Below are 17,096 nucleotides of genomic sequence, written 5' to 3'. Positions count from 1 at the left end.
CTCTGAGGGAAAGAAATACTCATCCTTTCTTAGCCTGCCGCCTCCACTGTGTTCCTGATTTTGTCCCCTCTTCTCAGTATCTGCCTTCCCCAGCCCCACAGCCTCTGCAGTGTGGCCCTTTCCCTTCACGATGCAGTTCCAGGATGTGGGCTTCTCTGTGGACTCCCTCCCCATTCAGTCGCAACTTAGCCCTTCTCTTCTCACTCCCGGACCAAAGTGATCTCGTCATCGATTTTTCTTAGACGTAATCTTTGTAAACTGTACAGCATCAGACCAGCGTGTTCCTTGAATCTCTTGAGACCATGCTCTCCAGATTCTCCTGGCTCATCTTGGTTTTACATCATCTCAAGACTCTGACCCTCTACTTTTCTCCAACTTTCTGTGGGTTTTTTCCTTCCCCTATTCCCATCTTTATAGTTCCCTTTCTCTCCTGTTCCCTCTTAACAATCTCAACCACTCCCAGAACTTGAATAATTCACAAATTTGTCTCTGCCCTTGACCTCTGTTGGAAGCCTAGTTCATTATTTCTAACTGCCTGCTAAGTATCTATAGCATGATATATTATCGGTACTAAAACATCACTTGTCTGAAACTAGATTCATCAGTCTCACCGGAACCAGAGTCTCTGTATAGTTTTTGTCCCATTTCATGGCATTTCCATTCTCTGTCACTTACAGCTGTCTTGACTATCAAATCCCATGGGTTCTACCTTTGCATTGTCTCTCACATTTGACCTCATCTTAGGGTGCTTGCCAAGTTACACTTATGTTGTTAGGGAGCCTATTAACTTGTTAGTTAGGGGCAAGGGACTTGTCTTGCTCATCTCTGCTTGTTCCTCGGTATCTAGCACAGTGCCATACCCATAAGACACCATCACTGTTTGTTGGGTGAATGACTATAAATTAAGCATTTTAATGCTTTACTTGCCCTTCATGAACTATTTGTGATTGAACAATTTTCCATCATTAGACCTCTAAATACTTTTATTCTTCAAGCAAGCACCAGAACAAAGTTTCCTACTCAGAACCTCAATCGTGGTACTTCTGCTCTTTTTTAGGAAGAGCAATTAGGTAAGCGTGCACGGATCATGAGGCATTCATATTCCCTTCCTTTTTGAAAGCCAGATAGGATACCTAGGATTATTATGTTTTCATGGCAATTTTAGATAACTTACATCTCCCTTTATACATTGATTTTTCTGCTTTCTCTTTTATTTTTTAATAGGTTTTCAAAATGGAAACTATCACTATGACATAAGATGCTATTGATAGTACATCAATATGATTCAGCTATTTCCCTGCCCAGTAGAGTGTGGCTGCTCTCTGCACAGCCCTGTAATACATATTAGTTACACAGATGTTAGCGAAGCCCTTCCCATCCATATGTATGTGCGTGGCCCTTGGAAGTTAATAATGCCATATATCACGTGCATGTAGAATGTAAAATGTACTTCACAATGACAGCAGGCTCATAGAAAATGAATATTGGCTTATGATGAGAGGAAAACCAGGGAAAGATTTTTGTCCTTTCAAATCCATTGTTGAATGAATTATTTCTTTCTGTGTCTCAGTATCCCAGACCCACATTCTGCCTTTTTTTTTTTTTTTTTTGGTCAATATATGCCCCTCTCTCCAGCCACCTTATTTCACTTCAACTACATGGATAACAACAGAACCCCTTTGGAGAAATGAAAGATAGCAATTACACATTGGTATTCATGTTACAGGAGTCACGCTGCCGTCCTCAGGGAGTTGAACAATGAATATCCAACATTAATTGCCACAGTAACTGAGCGTCTGACCTTGCTGAAATGTAATACACCCGTTTTACATAGTAAAATTATTTGCCACTAAAAGACTTTTTAAATTATCATAAAGTTATATTGCTGTTTAGAGTTACCAATAATTTTTATTTTTGTCACTACATTTTCTTGGGAGTCAGGACATCCGCAGTTGCAATCATAATTTTATCACTGATTTGGTTGACAATTATGGCAAGATTAGTGCCTTTGTATTCTTAGGAAGGGTGAATAAAATGCATTGCCATCCCTGGTAGATCTATAGAACTGATTAATAAGGTACAGTGGACAGTATATTTTACCCATTGGGGAGAAATATACTCTTTTTTTTTTTTCCTTTAATGCTTGCTCCTAATGATAGGTTGGATTTTCTGCCAGTGGCAGAAACATGCTAGGAACTCTAGGGCATGTTTCCCTTTTGAAAGAAGTGATATCATTTTTCAGGTGAAGCCTACCTACTATCAACTTTTCTTGCTTTCATCTTTTGCTCAAATCCTCAGAAATACAGACGCTAGCTTTTCTTATGTGTATTTTACAGTTCTTTTGTCCTGGGCTACCTCACCCTTCCCGGGTGTCACACACTGGGAGAATTTCACACTATATATATACTCTGGAAGTGTTCATCACTCAGGGTCGGCCTCCACACTGCTGGGTCAGCAGGGTGCCGGACTGCGACAGAGCCTAGTCAGCGGGCCACGGTGGCTCTGGGCTGTGGAAGCTGTGTGTGCAGAAATGAATGATTGTTCAGCCTTCTCTCCTTTTTGAAAGGGACTGAGGTGAAGAAAGTCAGTGCACTCACCCGTGACATGCGAATTTCAGCCTAGATGAGATTCTAACTAGAGATCCATTTTTGCTTGTATTCCAGCAAAACTAGCACAGGATAAATTTGAAGGCCATCTTACGTCTGGGGGGGAAAATGAACTGAATGATAGAATGGGTAGTTTTTTGCCCACCTTTTGAAGTAGGGCTGTGAGGCAAATGAGTATGTGTCCACCCTAACTACTTAATATGGCTTGTTCATTGTTTTAGTGTTTAAGTGGTTTATAACTTTCCAGTTTTTTTTTTTTAAGGTTTTATTTATTTGACAGAGAGAAACACAGCTAGAGAGGGAACACAAGCAGGGAGAGCGGGAGAGGGAGAAGCAGGCTTCCTGCAGAGCAGGGAGTCTGATGTGGGGCTTGATCCCAGGACCCTGGGATCATGACCTGAGCCGAAGGCAGACACTCAATGACTGAGCCACCCAGGTGCCCCTATAACTTTCCAGTTTTAAGCATTAACATGATAAAAGAGAATAGATATGCAGTTAGTATGTTGTGTCTTTTGAAACTTTGAACTTCGGATTCCTTACTTCAGATCATTCAGGTAGTTTTAAAAGCGAGCTCTCTGAATCCTAGCCCCACTTTATTTATTTTCTCCCATTTCCTTTACAGTACTTATGTCTCCCTAATACTTGTCTGTGTTTATAGAATTTGAGCCGGGACACTCTACCATTAGAGGGAGATTCTTGCCCAGACTCCTCATTTTTTTCAGGATCTTTAAAGAAATCCTGGTGGAAAGCAACTTGAGAAAACGCAGCTTCAGTTTAGCCCCTGCTTGGGGGTGGGGGTTTGTTTGTTTTTGTTTTTGTTTGCCGGTTTGTTTAATTTTCTCTCCCCTTTTCGTCCCATCCATCACGGTCCTCCCCACCACCCGCCGAAAGCAGGATGATGAGGTGAGGACGGTTCGGGTGAAGGAGCAGGAGCACAACGTCCTGGTGCTGAAGAGGGTGCAGTGCTGTGGGCCGGCCCCCCTGGCCGGCAGCGCCGACAGTGATTGGAGGTGAGTTCGCACGGAGGCTCGCGCTCCTCTTTCCTCGGCCCTGCCTGCCTCCCGTTCTCTCGCTCCATCTCACTCGCTCCCGCTGCCTCCCGTCCCTCCCTCCCTCCCTCTCTCTCTTCTCCCCGCCTCTCGCCTCTCGCGCCGCGTCCTAGCTGCCTGCAGAGCTCTTGGCAGCCAGATGGACTCAGTTCCCGGCGAAAGGACAGAGATGGCAAGATCTTTTAGCTCTTAGGGGATGCCTTTGTTAGTGGCCGTTCACAATGGGCAGCTCCCGGCTGAGGGTCTTTGACCCTCAGCTAGAGAGGAAGGAGTCCACAGCGCTCTCCGACCGAGAGCTGCCCTTGCCTACCTTCGATGTGCCTTATTTCAAGTACATTGATGAGGAGGATGAGGACGATGAATGGAGCAGCCGCTCGCAGTCTTCCACCGAGGATGACTCTGTGGACTCTCTGCTCTCTGACAGATACGTGGTCGTGTCCGGGACCCCCGAGAAGATTTTGGAGCACCTTTTGAATGACTTGCATCTGGAAGAAGTCCAGGACAAAGAAACAGGTAAGGCACGGGGGGTGGGGGTGGGGGGTTGTCTCCAGCTTCCAGACCCACAGCTGCGCCTGCCCTTGTCAGCGGGGGCAAGGCTCCCGCTGTAGCCGAAACCAGCATGGGCAGAAATAGCATCTGCTTTGTGCGCCTCCCCTCTTGGCCTCGTGCTGTTTTGTTTCAATCCAGTAAATGGACACATGTAGATCCAAGCAGCTGCCTGGGAAGTCGCTGTACAAAGAAAACGATGCGAAGGCAGATGTTCTTGTGTCTTTGGCAATTTTTACGAAATCTCACCTAAAGGCAGTTGGCAAGAGGCTAGCATTTTAATAGCCAGTGTTCATTGGGAAGAAATACAAGGGATGAGCATTCACCTGGCCTGTGGGAAGCACTGAGCTGAGGGGAGTAGCCTCCCTGCGGAGATGCCAACAATTAATGCAACTACTCAGCAACTGGAAGCTTAGCAGCAACTTCTGCTTTTTTCCAGGTGGTTTACAAATTGCTCAGAGCAAGCCTTGCTGTGCAGAATATCCTACTCATAGCTTCGCAGACTAGAAACTAACTCACTGAAGTCTTAGTGATCAGACTTCTTGTCCTTTCTGTCTAATCTGGGAGCAAAATACCCATTTAGCTTTGTCACCCTTGCACTTTGGGAAACAGTACCATTGCATGTACAAAACAACCTAACCATGCTTCCTTTATCACCAGAAGGCTAGTACTTACTTCTCTTCACCAGAATTGGTAATTTGTTCCAGCGTGGAACAATTATTGCAATGAATAGGCCTCTGGCTGTAGCCTCGATTCTGTAACTTGATCTCCTGACTAAAAGGCACTGTTTGCTGTTATCAGAGCACCTGTGTTTGTAGGTTGAATTCCTGCAGAGTAACACCTTAGGTTTTTCCTCTCGTTGGAAAGATTGTGAAATGACTGTGTAGGTGGGAGCAAGTTTCCTTGGGTCCCAGTAGTTTTTTGTCTGAACCTAACTGATATCTGACTCTAAAAAGCATTATGAAGGACGTGAAGAGAAACAAAGTTGTGTGAAATATGTAAATGGGTTAAAAAAAAGAAAAGGAAAATGACCCAATCCCATATCCTACAGTAATGTTATACTTTGATCTCAAAAATCAAATAGATACTTTATTTTGCATATGTTTGGGGTGGTGGAAACCAGTAGCTGTCATTTATACACAGGCTAAAAGAAAAACATTCTCATGGCATTTGCTGGGTTATTTTTGTATGTCTATTGGTTAATATTTTGTGCATCTGAGCACTGTTCCCATGTTCTGCTTCATCAGATATAATCATCATGGAACCGGGAATAATTTTCCACATACTGATTACCAGACTGCTCTACACAGGTGGTTTAGACTAGATTACAGGCAAATAATCTGCCACAAAGAGGACACCTTTCAATGTGGATAGATTTTTCAGGGGTTTGAATGCTTGCTTCTTCTTAACAGCACCACAGTTCTGGTCTGTAATGTGAGACTCTGTGTCTAGGTCATGTGAGTGGGTGTAAAAATTATTAACGCCAGTATTAGGCCTAACTTGATTTCTTTTTTCTTTCTTTGTAATTGTCAGTGGTTTTTTGAGAAAGATGGCCTAGGTGCCCATAACATGTTCCCGCTGTCCAACACTGGGAATGAGAAATCTCCCAGATTACTTTACTAAGTATGCCCGGAGTTGCGGGCTGCTGGAAACCGTGTTGTGCATGGTGTCTAGCGACTGTTACACCATGCCTGGGATCAGATGTGTCACTCTAGGCCCATGCTCAGCAAAGCAGAGAGGACCAGAGCTCAGTGGTTTGCCCTCAGCAAGGCAGGAAGAGACCTCTTGGGGTCAGCCTCTCGTCGTTCCAACTCATTTCCTCAGAGTTTTCAGAGGACGCATGATACTTCATATTTTTGTAGTGATACTTGAAAGAGAGCATGGTAGCAACTTTTCCTGTGATTAACAGAGAACTTTATGAAAATGAAAAGTCAAACTTAGAGATTGATGTGTATGCAATAGGGAGGTCCAGCCCTTGGAGAAAATACAACAGAAAAGCCACCATGTGGTTTTTTGTTGCTAAAATGAAAAGAAATATCATATATGTAAAAATAAAATAAATTCCATGGGCAACTTGAAGAAAAGAGGTGATTAGTTTGTTCTAGCTTGAATACTAAACGAATCACATATTTAAAGGAATTGAGGCCCCTTGTTACCAACAGAGGTGAATTCACGTTCTTTATTTTGGTCAGGCTGGCAACCCTCATTATAAAAGGCCTATGTGAGCAAGAGCCTAATAGCATCGTATAAACATATGGAAGACAGATGGAGGAAAATGAGAAGGGGCTGCAATAAAAGTATACAGCAGCGTTTTTATGTTCTCGAGCACCCCTTTTAGAGAGAGAGCCATCTGGGGCCGGCTGGAGCCATCTGGTGGTTGTCCACATGGCCCCAGTGGCAGTGAGGAGGAAAGGGTACATGGGAGGACATAAGTGCTTCCATAGACCAGGATGAGCCTGTTCTGGATTGTTACATTCCTGTGCCCGCCAGAGGCTGGGGAAAATAACAGTGCCGGAGATGTGAGTCACTTCCCATCTCTTTCCCACAAAAGTCACTTAGTTGTGAAAATGGAAGTACAAGACCCAATAGGAGAGACCTTCCGCGCTCACAGAGGAGCAGCTGAAGTGATTACTAATTGATATGGACATGCAAGTGGAAAAAACGTTGACTTAATTGAATGCAATAGGAAGGAGAATGCCAGAGCTATTGACATAATGTAATCCTGTTGCTACCTGAATCGAGAAAACAACAATTCATATGGTACTCTATCACCAAGTCAAACTGGGTTTTAAAAGCAATAATATTAGAGATGCTTAAAAGCAACCTACTAATGATTTTCCCAAGTGATTAGATTCACACAACGGATGCCCCGTGTGTTTTCATCATCCCCTGTATGAATACCTTTCCTCCCTTGTAGGACCAGGCTCAAGGAGTCTTTCCAGGAACAGGTGTAGAATGAATGCATGTATGAATGAATGAATGAATGAATGGGTGATTCTTCATTGTTTCAAATGAAAAAGCTATTTGAGTCTGGCCACTGGATATCTATTTATGAACATGGAAAGTGACTGAAGCAGCTTTCAAAGATGACCTTTTCTGTCAAGGTTCAGGTCCTGGCTTATACCTTTGGAATGGTAGAGAAAAATCAAGCAGCTCTTTCATCTTCCCAGTATAGGGGAGACATCGCTGAGCACTCCCAGCCCAGGAGAATTACAAAGCAGGCAAGGAGAAAGACAAACAAGGAGTTGTGAGTGGAGGAGCTAGAGGCAAGGAGGAGCAAGCTCCCCCCAGCCAGCCCTGGTCTGCGGGGTCTGCGGGGGGGTTCATCCTCCTATTTAACACTTTCCACTCCCTGGAAAGGATACAGTATGTTTTGTTTAGGACTGCTGTTGTTGGGAATAATGACTTCTAGTTCAAAGCAGGGGGAAAATTACGTATTGGATGGATTACACAGAGAAAAACCTTCTTATTGATTTTTCTCTCTGAATCTGCATTATGACAGGTCCACCTTAGGGAGAACACAAGAGGAAACACATTATTTGCTGGCCTCTTTTTTTTTTTTTTTCCGTTTTCTTATTCTTCATTCATCCTTTTGAAGCAAAGGTGCTTAAGGTTATGGGTTTTTAAGAAAAACAAGCGAGCTGAGAATAGGATAGTAGGAACAGGTAAAGCCAACCAGCTCATGCTTATTAAGCTTGACCTGCTTTCTTCAAGGTGTGGCTGGTTTGGTTACTCACGAGGCTGTCATTCAGCATACCCTGTGGAGTGTACTTAGTGTGGAAGCGCCTCTTTGGTCACGTGTTACTGGTTGGCTTCCAGCAGCACTGCGTAGGGCGAGCAGATCATTGAGAAACTGAGTCGTTTTCCTTTGTAAGGAGGCAAAAACTTCCATGAAAGTGCCTGTCTTACATCATAGGGGTGTTTCACTCAATCGATAGAGTCCGGCGGCTAATCTTCATTGCCAGCTTGCTGGTGGCTTTTTTTAGAGCAGTGCTCTGACAGAACCTTGAGGAAAGGAGGACAGGCACTGATTTTTATGAACTTCTTTGTCTTCTTTCCGGCCAGCACCAAGCCTGTCCTAAGTGCTCGACGCGTGTGTCTTGTGAAGAAAAATTAAGAAGGCTTTTTTCCTGGTCATTGGAAAGATAGAAGACAACTTCTATCTTTGATCTTCTTCCTTGATCTCCTTACTATTTAGGATTTTGGAAAGATGTTTGGCATTTCTGTCCCAGGCTTCCTCTTGCAGGTGGCAAAGACCTCGATGACCGTGTAGCAGCATAGCTTGTGCAGCCTCAAACGTCGTTGAGGCTAGACACAGAAAATTATTAGATGGTGGTAAATCTCTCCATGATTTTGCACAATTAAGATGCACCTAAAGTTATGTTGTATTTATCTTTTGTTTTTATTTTTGTAATGTCACGTAACAAATAGACCAGTGGATCTTATGTATGACTGCACATTAGGGGATCATGGGGCACTTTTTAAAAATTCCAATACCTGTGGGGCGCCTGGGTGGCTCAGTTGGTTAAGCGACTGCCTTTGGCTCAGGTCATGATCCTGGAGTCCCGGGATCGAGCCCCGCATCGGGCTCCCTGCTCAGCGGGGAGTCTGCTTCTCCCCTGACCCTCTTCCCTCTCGTGCTCTCTATCTCTCATTCTCTCTCTCTCAAATAAATAAAACCTTTAAAAGAAAAAATTCCAATACCTGGGTCCCACCCCAGAGGTTCTGATTCAGTTGACCTGAGATGGGACCTAAGCTTTATGGAATTTAAAAGCTCTCCAACTGAGGCTCATATGCAGCCAGATGTGAGAGCCACGGAAACAGAACATTGACCTTGTCTCTTCCACCACTCCCAACTTTTTAAGATTTATTCCGAGTCTCTAATAGTTACAAATATATATCTGCCTCGGAGAGCCAGAGGCATCATCTTCCCTTTTCTCCACCTGCCCTCCATCCCCCTCCTCCTCTCCAGGGCTTTATGTGCACTGGTCCCTGCCTCTGCAGCCTGAGAAGTTCAGAATTTACAAGCTTGCACTGCTGGTCCACCCACTGAAATAATTCTGAAAAAAAGGAAACAATCAGAGGAGACAGAGGTACTGGACACACAGCTGTTGAATTTCTCAACTCTTGGAAAGAGGAGGTGATGATATATAGTGAACAAAACCCATTTGGATGTTTGCCAGGGTTCTGTCACACCATAAAAATCCCTGGGTAGCCCTTGAGTCTCACAGCCAAGATGCCCACTTATGCAAGAAACCGTGCTTTGAGAAAGGACAAAATACACATAGCAGAGGAGAAAGTGTACTAAAATGAGATTCTGAGGTCTTGGGTCCCAGATCTGGGCTCCATTAATAAACCAGCCTGAGACCTTAAGCAAGTCATACAAAAAATCTTTGAGATATCTTTCATCACGAAAACACCTTGATTCAAAGAGATCTACATCAGTCTCTTTCCAAATGTCACAGAACCGTGGAATTCTAGATCCGGAGGAGAGACCCTAGGATTCATGTAGACAGTTTGCAGAAACCCGTGGTCATTTTATGTTGAAATCACCATCACTTAGCCTTTGCACAAGGACATAGACTATTCAGTATACCTTTGTATTACTTATATTACTGCTGCATTTCTTCAGACTCATAGGGCAGTTAGAATGTTGATGGAGAAGGAAGCTTGGAACCCACTGCTCATTGGCCATACCTGGTGATGATTTATGTGTGTTTGTCTGTAACCTTGTTCAGTGGGAAACTTCTTAAGCTCTTTGAGAAATTATGCTATAACATTTCCAAAGAATGGCTTTGATTTATCACCTACTAGTAAAATCCATTTGCAAAATTGTATTACCAAGCCATCTTGGGATATTCAGAAAGAGTCTGTTGCCAAGGGAAAGTGGCAGTTTTCCCCCAGAGGTGAAAGATTCTACATCCTATCTCTGATCCTAGCCATCTCCCTGTAATTTCTTTACTTTTAACTTTATACATTGCTTCTGTGATAAAATATAACTGTTCATTTTTAATTACTCAATTTCTATATGCCCGTGAATGAATACCTTAGAAAAACTTAATTCCTTCATTCCACAAATATCTTTAACACTCCCCTGTCTAGATGTGGAGATATAGTTGTAAACAAAACAAACTCTTTACCTTCATGGGGCATATATTCCAGTAGAGGGATTCAGACAAAAAAGGAAGTAGGGAAATGGTAGATATTAAATGCTAATCATTATAGGCACTATTTTATGATAACTGTATCCACATGTCTTTAAAATTAAGCTAGAGGAGGGACGCCTGGGTGGCTCAGTCAGTTAAGCCTCTGGCTTCGGCTCAGGTCACGATCCCAGGGTCCCAGGGTTGAGTCCCACAATGGGCTCCCTGCTCAGCGGGGAGCCTGCTTCTCCTTCTGCCTGCCGCTCCCCCTGCTTGTGTTCTCTCTCTCTCTCCAAATAAATAAATAAAATCTTTTTTAAAAATAAGCTAGAGGGTATTTTAATGTATTTAAAGTATTTTCAAGGCACACCTAGGTGGTTCAGTTGGTTAAGCGTCTGACTCTTGATCTCAAGGTTGTGAATTCAAGCTCCACCTTGGGCTCCATGCTGGGTGTGGAGCCTACTTTAAAAAAAAAAACAAAAAAGGTATTTTCAAGAATTAACATGAAACTATTGATTATAGCAACAAAGTTCAGAACCAAAGGAAATAGACTTAATTGAAGAAAAAGAAGGAAGGAAGGGAGGAAGGGAGGAAGGAAGGGAAATTTGAAGTAGGTATAGGTATCCCTGGATGGTACTAGCTAGGACTATAAGCCATAGAATCCACATCCATGGAAATGTTTGATATCAGGCTTTTACCATCTTGATCTGTGAAAATAACTTTTTCATAGACAAATAACTAGACTAGGTTGCCATTTGAGGTCTTTTTCAGCTTTCCAAAACTGCCACTTTTAATTTTGTTTGCAGACCATGCTTTAGTAAAAAAGTCAGCAGCGACTAAATTCATTAGCACCAACTCCAGCTGCCCTGGGTATGCCTCAGATGCACAGCATTGCTGTTCGGTGAAGGCTTACTTTTCCAGATAAAGAAAAGGCTTGAAATAGCTATCCATGGTGACAGTGAAAATCCCCAAAGTGCTGTCGAGAGAGAGCTAGAAGTAGAAGTGTTCACGTGAGAATATAGTTACTGCTCTGCTGTTTAATCTTTGTACTGTGGATTTGGTTTGCTTTGGTTTGATTTGGTTTTTTGGCAATGCCCTTAACTTCCCTCCCCATTACTATTACGGAGAATGTAGTGTGTTTGCCGGCCATAACTGAAGAATTGGGAGACTTTAAAAATTAATATTGACAAATGATGAGGTATTAGAATTGTGTAGAAGTTCTCTTCTCAGTTGCCTCATTTATGAAAGCCGAGGACTTAGGCCACATGTTGTTTGAGGACCTTCCCAGATTTGAGACCCGGGATTGGAAGATTACTCAAGATACCCCTCCATTTATCCAAACTTCCTCTCCATCCAGGGGATTTTAGAACAGGATAATTGTCCCCAATCTAATGGACATAGAGGCTAAGGTAGAAGTTATCTAAACTCCTTCAGAGAGAGAATGATCATTTGAAACTGGGAATGAACTCAGGTGTATCCCTAGCTTTTCCCCAGAGATCTTTTTTTATCTAGTGACTAGAGTCAGGGATAAAAGGCCTCATTGAAGTAAAAACCTACCATTCAACTCCAGCTGTAAACCCCAAATCAGGTGCTTCGGTAGCTGCTTAACAGTGCTCTAATCTCCAGCACAAAGGCCTGCTTCTTGGTTTCCAGCTGTGAGCTGGATGGCCACTGGGTGAGCTGCCTGCATCCCTGTTTCCCAGAGGTTACAAAAGAAGGGTGTGGGGGAAGAGGTCCTCATATCAGCTGGTAGGGGTCAGACTGCTCACAGGAGATGGGGTTAAAAATCAGATTTTGACTGTGGATTTCACTTGAGGTGTTCATCATGGTGGACTAATCTATTCGCATCACCTTTAAACATGTGATATTATGTATGATAACAAGGGAATTGATGCTTTTACGCTGCCAGTAGGTTGTGGGTTAATTAATACTCTTGTTGGTAATGAAGCAAGATGAAATGAAGTGAGACCGAGCTGAAGCATAAGGTCATTAACATACACTGATTAATAATGGAAATGTGGAAGTTTTCATTACCGCATAACCAATGGGCAAAGGAAGGTGTGTAATGGATGAGGGTATAAGTAGGAGGACAGCATACTTTCCAGGCACACCATCCCTGTTTAGAATGAAAACAGATCATTGGAATGCATTTCTTTTAATTGCATCATTTTCGTGTTGAATCCACAAGACCTCTTCCAATACTTGACGTTCAACTCTAAGTCCAGAGCACACCAGAAACAAACTAAAATATTATAGGGCTATAGAATATTAATTTCAAGAGGACCTGAAGATTAAAAAAAAAGGGAAATTAAGATGCACGAGGAGCAAGAATTACCTGAGAAATGAAATCTTAAACCTCTTGACTGTAAGAATGTTGAAAAACTTGGACATCTTGACAGGTTTCTAGACTTTGTTCTTTGAGTACTTTTAAGACAAACATCAACCACTTTCTGATGGGGTGAGTGAAGGCCTTGTCCTAGAGCCTGGAGGTGAGATAGAGGGTCTTTGAGGGTTTCCTTCACACTGTATTCAAAATGAAATTGACATGTGACTGTTGTCTCTATAAAGTCAGTTCTGGTGCTGATGTCCTCAACCCATGAACCATGAGGGTTTTTCCATGTAAACTGCAGACTATGGAAGACGTAGAAATGAATGGACTTTCTCCTTCATTCACCTCTGCACATTTTATTTGCTTTATTTCCCTTATTTACATTTTATTTGCTTTCCCTTCACCTCAGATGCCCAGTTTGACACAGTTAGGAAACAGGTATTTCTTTATAGTTCAGTGAATTTCTAATTTCCTAGAATGGCTGGAGAAGAATTTATTACAAATAATAAAATACTCTGGTACTGGAAAGTGCCATAAGTGTGTACATGAATTGTCAATTTTCAAAGAATCTGAATATATAAAAAGTACAATCTGTTTTTAAATATAAACTATAGAGGCCCTATCTGATAAGACACAAAGTTTGTGTAGAATCATGAGGTCCTGAGAGTCTTCAGCTTTATTATTGTGGGAATAAAATACTGGCTTAAATCTTTCTAGTCTCTTTGGCATAGGAAGGAGGTTGCTTACGAAACACAGATCCTCAGTGCAACTTGAATCTTCTCTCATAAAAATAAATTTGAGAAAGGTAACAGCTTTGTTCAGTTTTCATATTGTCTCCCTAATGTATACCTGTTAAGAATCTCTATAGTACAGGGGCGCCTGGGTGGTACAGTCAGTTGACTCTTGCTTTCAACTCAGGTCACAATGTCATGGTCTTGATAAGGAGCTCCACTCTGGACTCTACGCTCAGCTTACAGTTGGCTTCAAATTCTCTCTCCCTCTCCTTCCAGCTTGCGTGCATGAGTGTACACTCTCTCTCTTTCCCAAATAAGTAAAAATCTTAAAAAAAAAGAAAGAAAAAAAGAATCTCTGTAGTACACCTCAGTTTGGTACTAACTGATTTTTTTGTTCTTGTAAATTGTTTCTTTTTGTTGTTGTTGTTCTTTTAAAAGGAAAGTGGGGGCACCTGGGTAGCTCAGTCAGTTAAGCATCTGCCTTCAGCTCAGGTCAAGATCTCGGGGTCCTGGGATTGAGTCCCATGTAGGGCTCCCTGCTCAGCAGGGAGTCTTCTTCTCCCTCTCCCTCTGCACTCTACCTCCCTCCCTCCCTCTCTCTCTCTCTATCTCAAATAAATAAAATCTTTAAAAAAAAAAGGAAAATGGATTTCTATTCCTTTAAAAAGAAATGCTGTTCTCAAATCTCAGAGTTTCTAAAATTACCATATTTCCTAGTGAGTTTTGGGTCTTTGGGCATGTTTAATGTACTTTAGTGCAAATATGATTTTGTCATGTCCAGCTGTATTTCCAGAAACTTGTTTAAATGTGTGATATCAGTCAGGCTTTTTTGGAGGAGCAAATTGGAAAGAGCAACAGATTCTGAAATTCATGAAGACAAGATACTGTGTCAATAGAGTTGACAATCTAGTAATTTTAGCAAGACCACAGTTTTACTGTAACATCAGCAGCTAAAGTTACTGGAGACAATGTTGAAGGATGAAAAAACTCTTTCTCTTTCTCTTCTTTCTTTCTCTCAGAGATCTTGTGTGTCCTCTCCCCAGACAGTTGGAAGATTTAAAGTGAGATCATCAGATGTCCTTGTCTGTATTTTAAAATGCTGTGCCACCTTCCTCAAGCAAAACTAGCATCCTATCAGAAAAAAAAAAAATTAAGTCATTTTTCTGTGTGAGAGTGTGTACTTCAGGTAGTCTCCTCAGTGTGAGGAAGAAATGTTAGTGAATGGCAATTTGTTGATTATAATCACTGCATGTTAATCTCTCACAGCATGTTTCAATCAAAGTCTTGCTTCATTGAAAGGGTGCAGTGCCACAGAATTGCTGTAATTGACAAGCACATGTCTGAAAGGAACATTCTTTGAGCAGGAGAATTTTTGCCTTTAACATACCTATAATTGAGCTTTCTCTCATTTCTCTTTGCAGTCTTTCTCATTATAACCCTCCCCTCCCATTTCCCATTATCCTCATTTTCTGCCCTTGGGGCTTTCTTGCTCTACAATTGAAACCATTCTTTTCATTCTGTTTGCAGCTTTTTGCCTTATACGTAAGGCTGCTGCTTGGCTGGCAGGCCTTCCCCCAAATCTTTCAATAAATATGAAATTAGACGGAATCGTTAAATATGAATGAACAGAAACTGTGGAAAACTAAAATATCTTGTAATCCCCAAAATATCTTATTGTAATCTGAATAGTGCTGGGAAATTATTTTTAGAGCAATTCTGTATCGTTTTCTGCTTCAGACTTACTGTTCTTGTCTGTTTTCTGCATACAGGATACTTTGTGAATCTTTTAAATCCTTTAATCCTGTAAATGAGCATCACTTAGTGTGAAGATGAAAAGTACAAGTTAGAATTGCCTTTTGCATACCTGGCTGGGTATTTCTACTTAAATTCTCAGCCTTAAGTGAGCATAGTTTTTGGTGAATGAGTGGTATATATCAGGACTCAAGATAGATGGTAGTTCTGGGGTGCCTGGGTGGCTCAGTCATTAAGCATCTGCCCTCGGCTCAGGTCATGGTCCCAGGGTCCTGGGATCGAGCCCCGTATCAGACTCCCTGCTCTGCGGGAAGCCTGCTTCTCCCTCTCCCTCCCCCTGCTCATGTTCCCTCTCTCTCTGTTTCTCTCTTTCAAATAAATAAATAAAATCTTAAAAAAAAAAGATAATGGTTCTAATATTAAAGCATCTGGTGTACTACTTCAATAATTACATCCCTTTCAATGTACCTTAAATATACTTGTTATGAAGAGAGATTTGTATAGTACTTGAAGCAAGTTAGGTTTTTACCCCTAAATTTTCTTCCTTGCTTGATATCACAAATTTTGTTTTTGTGTAGCAGGCTTAAAGATACCATAAATAGTGTCATGTGTTTTGTTAAGAAAAAAGAAAGAACGCAGTGAAGATATTTTCAATTTTGGACCTTATTCCCTAGAGTTGGACATATAAAATGTAACCTCATGTTGTTTTGTTTCAGTTTGATCTGAATTTAAAGACATTGCAAGCCATTTTTATTTACCACTCTGCTGACTTTTGTAAAAATATTTTAGTTAGCTCAAGTTCTGCTAGTGCTGATTGGCATAATGCAAGCACATGTCTCAGAATTATTATGACAATTTACTCTATTTTACAGTCTCCTAGGGAGGGTGTTTGTTCTTTGGGAAAAAAACATGAAAGGCAAATGTGTCTTCATCAGCATATTCTAGAAATCCAAAGTAGTGAGATCAGGATAAATTCACAATACTTATCTCTCGGTAAGTGTACTTTGCCTGCTTTTGATAATAGAGAAACTTAAGAAGCAGACCACATTACTCATCGTGTGTTTGAGAATTTTCTGTGTGTATATTTTATTTGTTATTAGGCATGGCTGTGTGTAACAGAAAAACGGATGGTAACTTAAACAAGGTATATACTTCTCTCTCATGTGAAAATAAAAATAGAGAAATGCAGTGTAGAGCTGGTAAGGCCACTCTGAAATCAGCTAGGACTGAGATTCCTTCCAGCTTTTGCTCCAGTGTCCCTGGAGTCTGACCTCCATCTCATAAATCAAGATGGATACTAGCTAGCATCACAGTCCAGGTAGCAGGATGGAGCAAGTCAAGAACACACCTGTACATCACACACGGCTTCTGCTTTTATCCCATGGACCAAAACTTAGTCATAGCCACATCTAGCTGCAAGTGAAGCTGGGAAATATACTGTTTGGTTTTAATATATGTGGAGAGCAGGGGTGCCTGGGTGGCTCCGTAGGTTAAGCATCTTCCTCCGGCTCAGGTCATGATCCCAGGATCCTGGGATTGAGCCCCATGTCTGGGGCTCCCTGCTCAGCGGAGAGTCTGCTTCTGCCTCACTCTTTTCTCATGCTCTCGATCACTGTCTCTCTCCCCCTCTCAAATAAATAAATAAAATCTTTAAAAAATATTTTTTTCACCAAACATATGAAACATATACTAAAAAATATTTCCTATATTATGACTTCAACTAAGCTTAACAATAGCACACATTCAATTTGTTCTCATAAAATAACATAATATATAATTATATTATTATATTTTTGGTGATATTTCAGAACTCTTATGTACCTGTTACATACCTGCTGTGTGGGTCAAATCACCATGAATCATGGGATTTCAATGCTAGGAGAAAGGCCTAAGGATGTTCTTAGGTGTGTAAGTAGTGCATTTATTTTGAAACAAAA

The 17,096-nt window shown here is 41.7% G+C and overlaps 1 protein-coding gene across 1 annotated transcript in view; it reads left to right on the top strand.

Annotated features, from left to right (window-relative positions):
- RAPGEF5 (Rap guanine nucleotide exchange factor 5) overlaps positions 1–17,096 on the top strand; it is a 236,092-nt gene that overhangs the window by 162,134 nt on the left and 56,862 nt on the right. Inside the window, exons 10-11 of the mRNA XM_088018447.1 lie at positions 3,501–3,616; positions 4,080–4,168. Of these exons, the coding sequence (XP_087874573.1) occupies positions 3,501–3,616; positions 4,080–4,168 (205 nt within the window). The remainder of the gene's footprint in view (positions 1–3,500; positions 3,617–4,079; positions 4,169–17,096) is intronic.

The sequence above is a fragment of the Eumetopias jubatus genome, unplaced genomic scaffold, assembly GCF_037043125.1.
Source record: "Eumetopias jubatus isolate StellerSeaLion01/CBP00866 unplaced genomic scaffold, mEumJub1_p1.0 scaffold_14, whole genome shotgun sequence".
NCBI lineage: Eukaryota > Metazoa > Chordata > Mammalia > Carnivora > Otariidae > Eumetopias > Eumetopias jubatus.
This window is presented reverse-complemented; position numbering and strand designations above follow the sequence as displayed.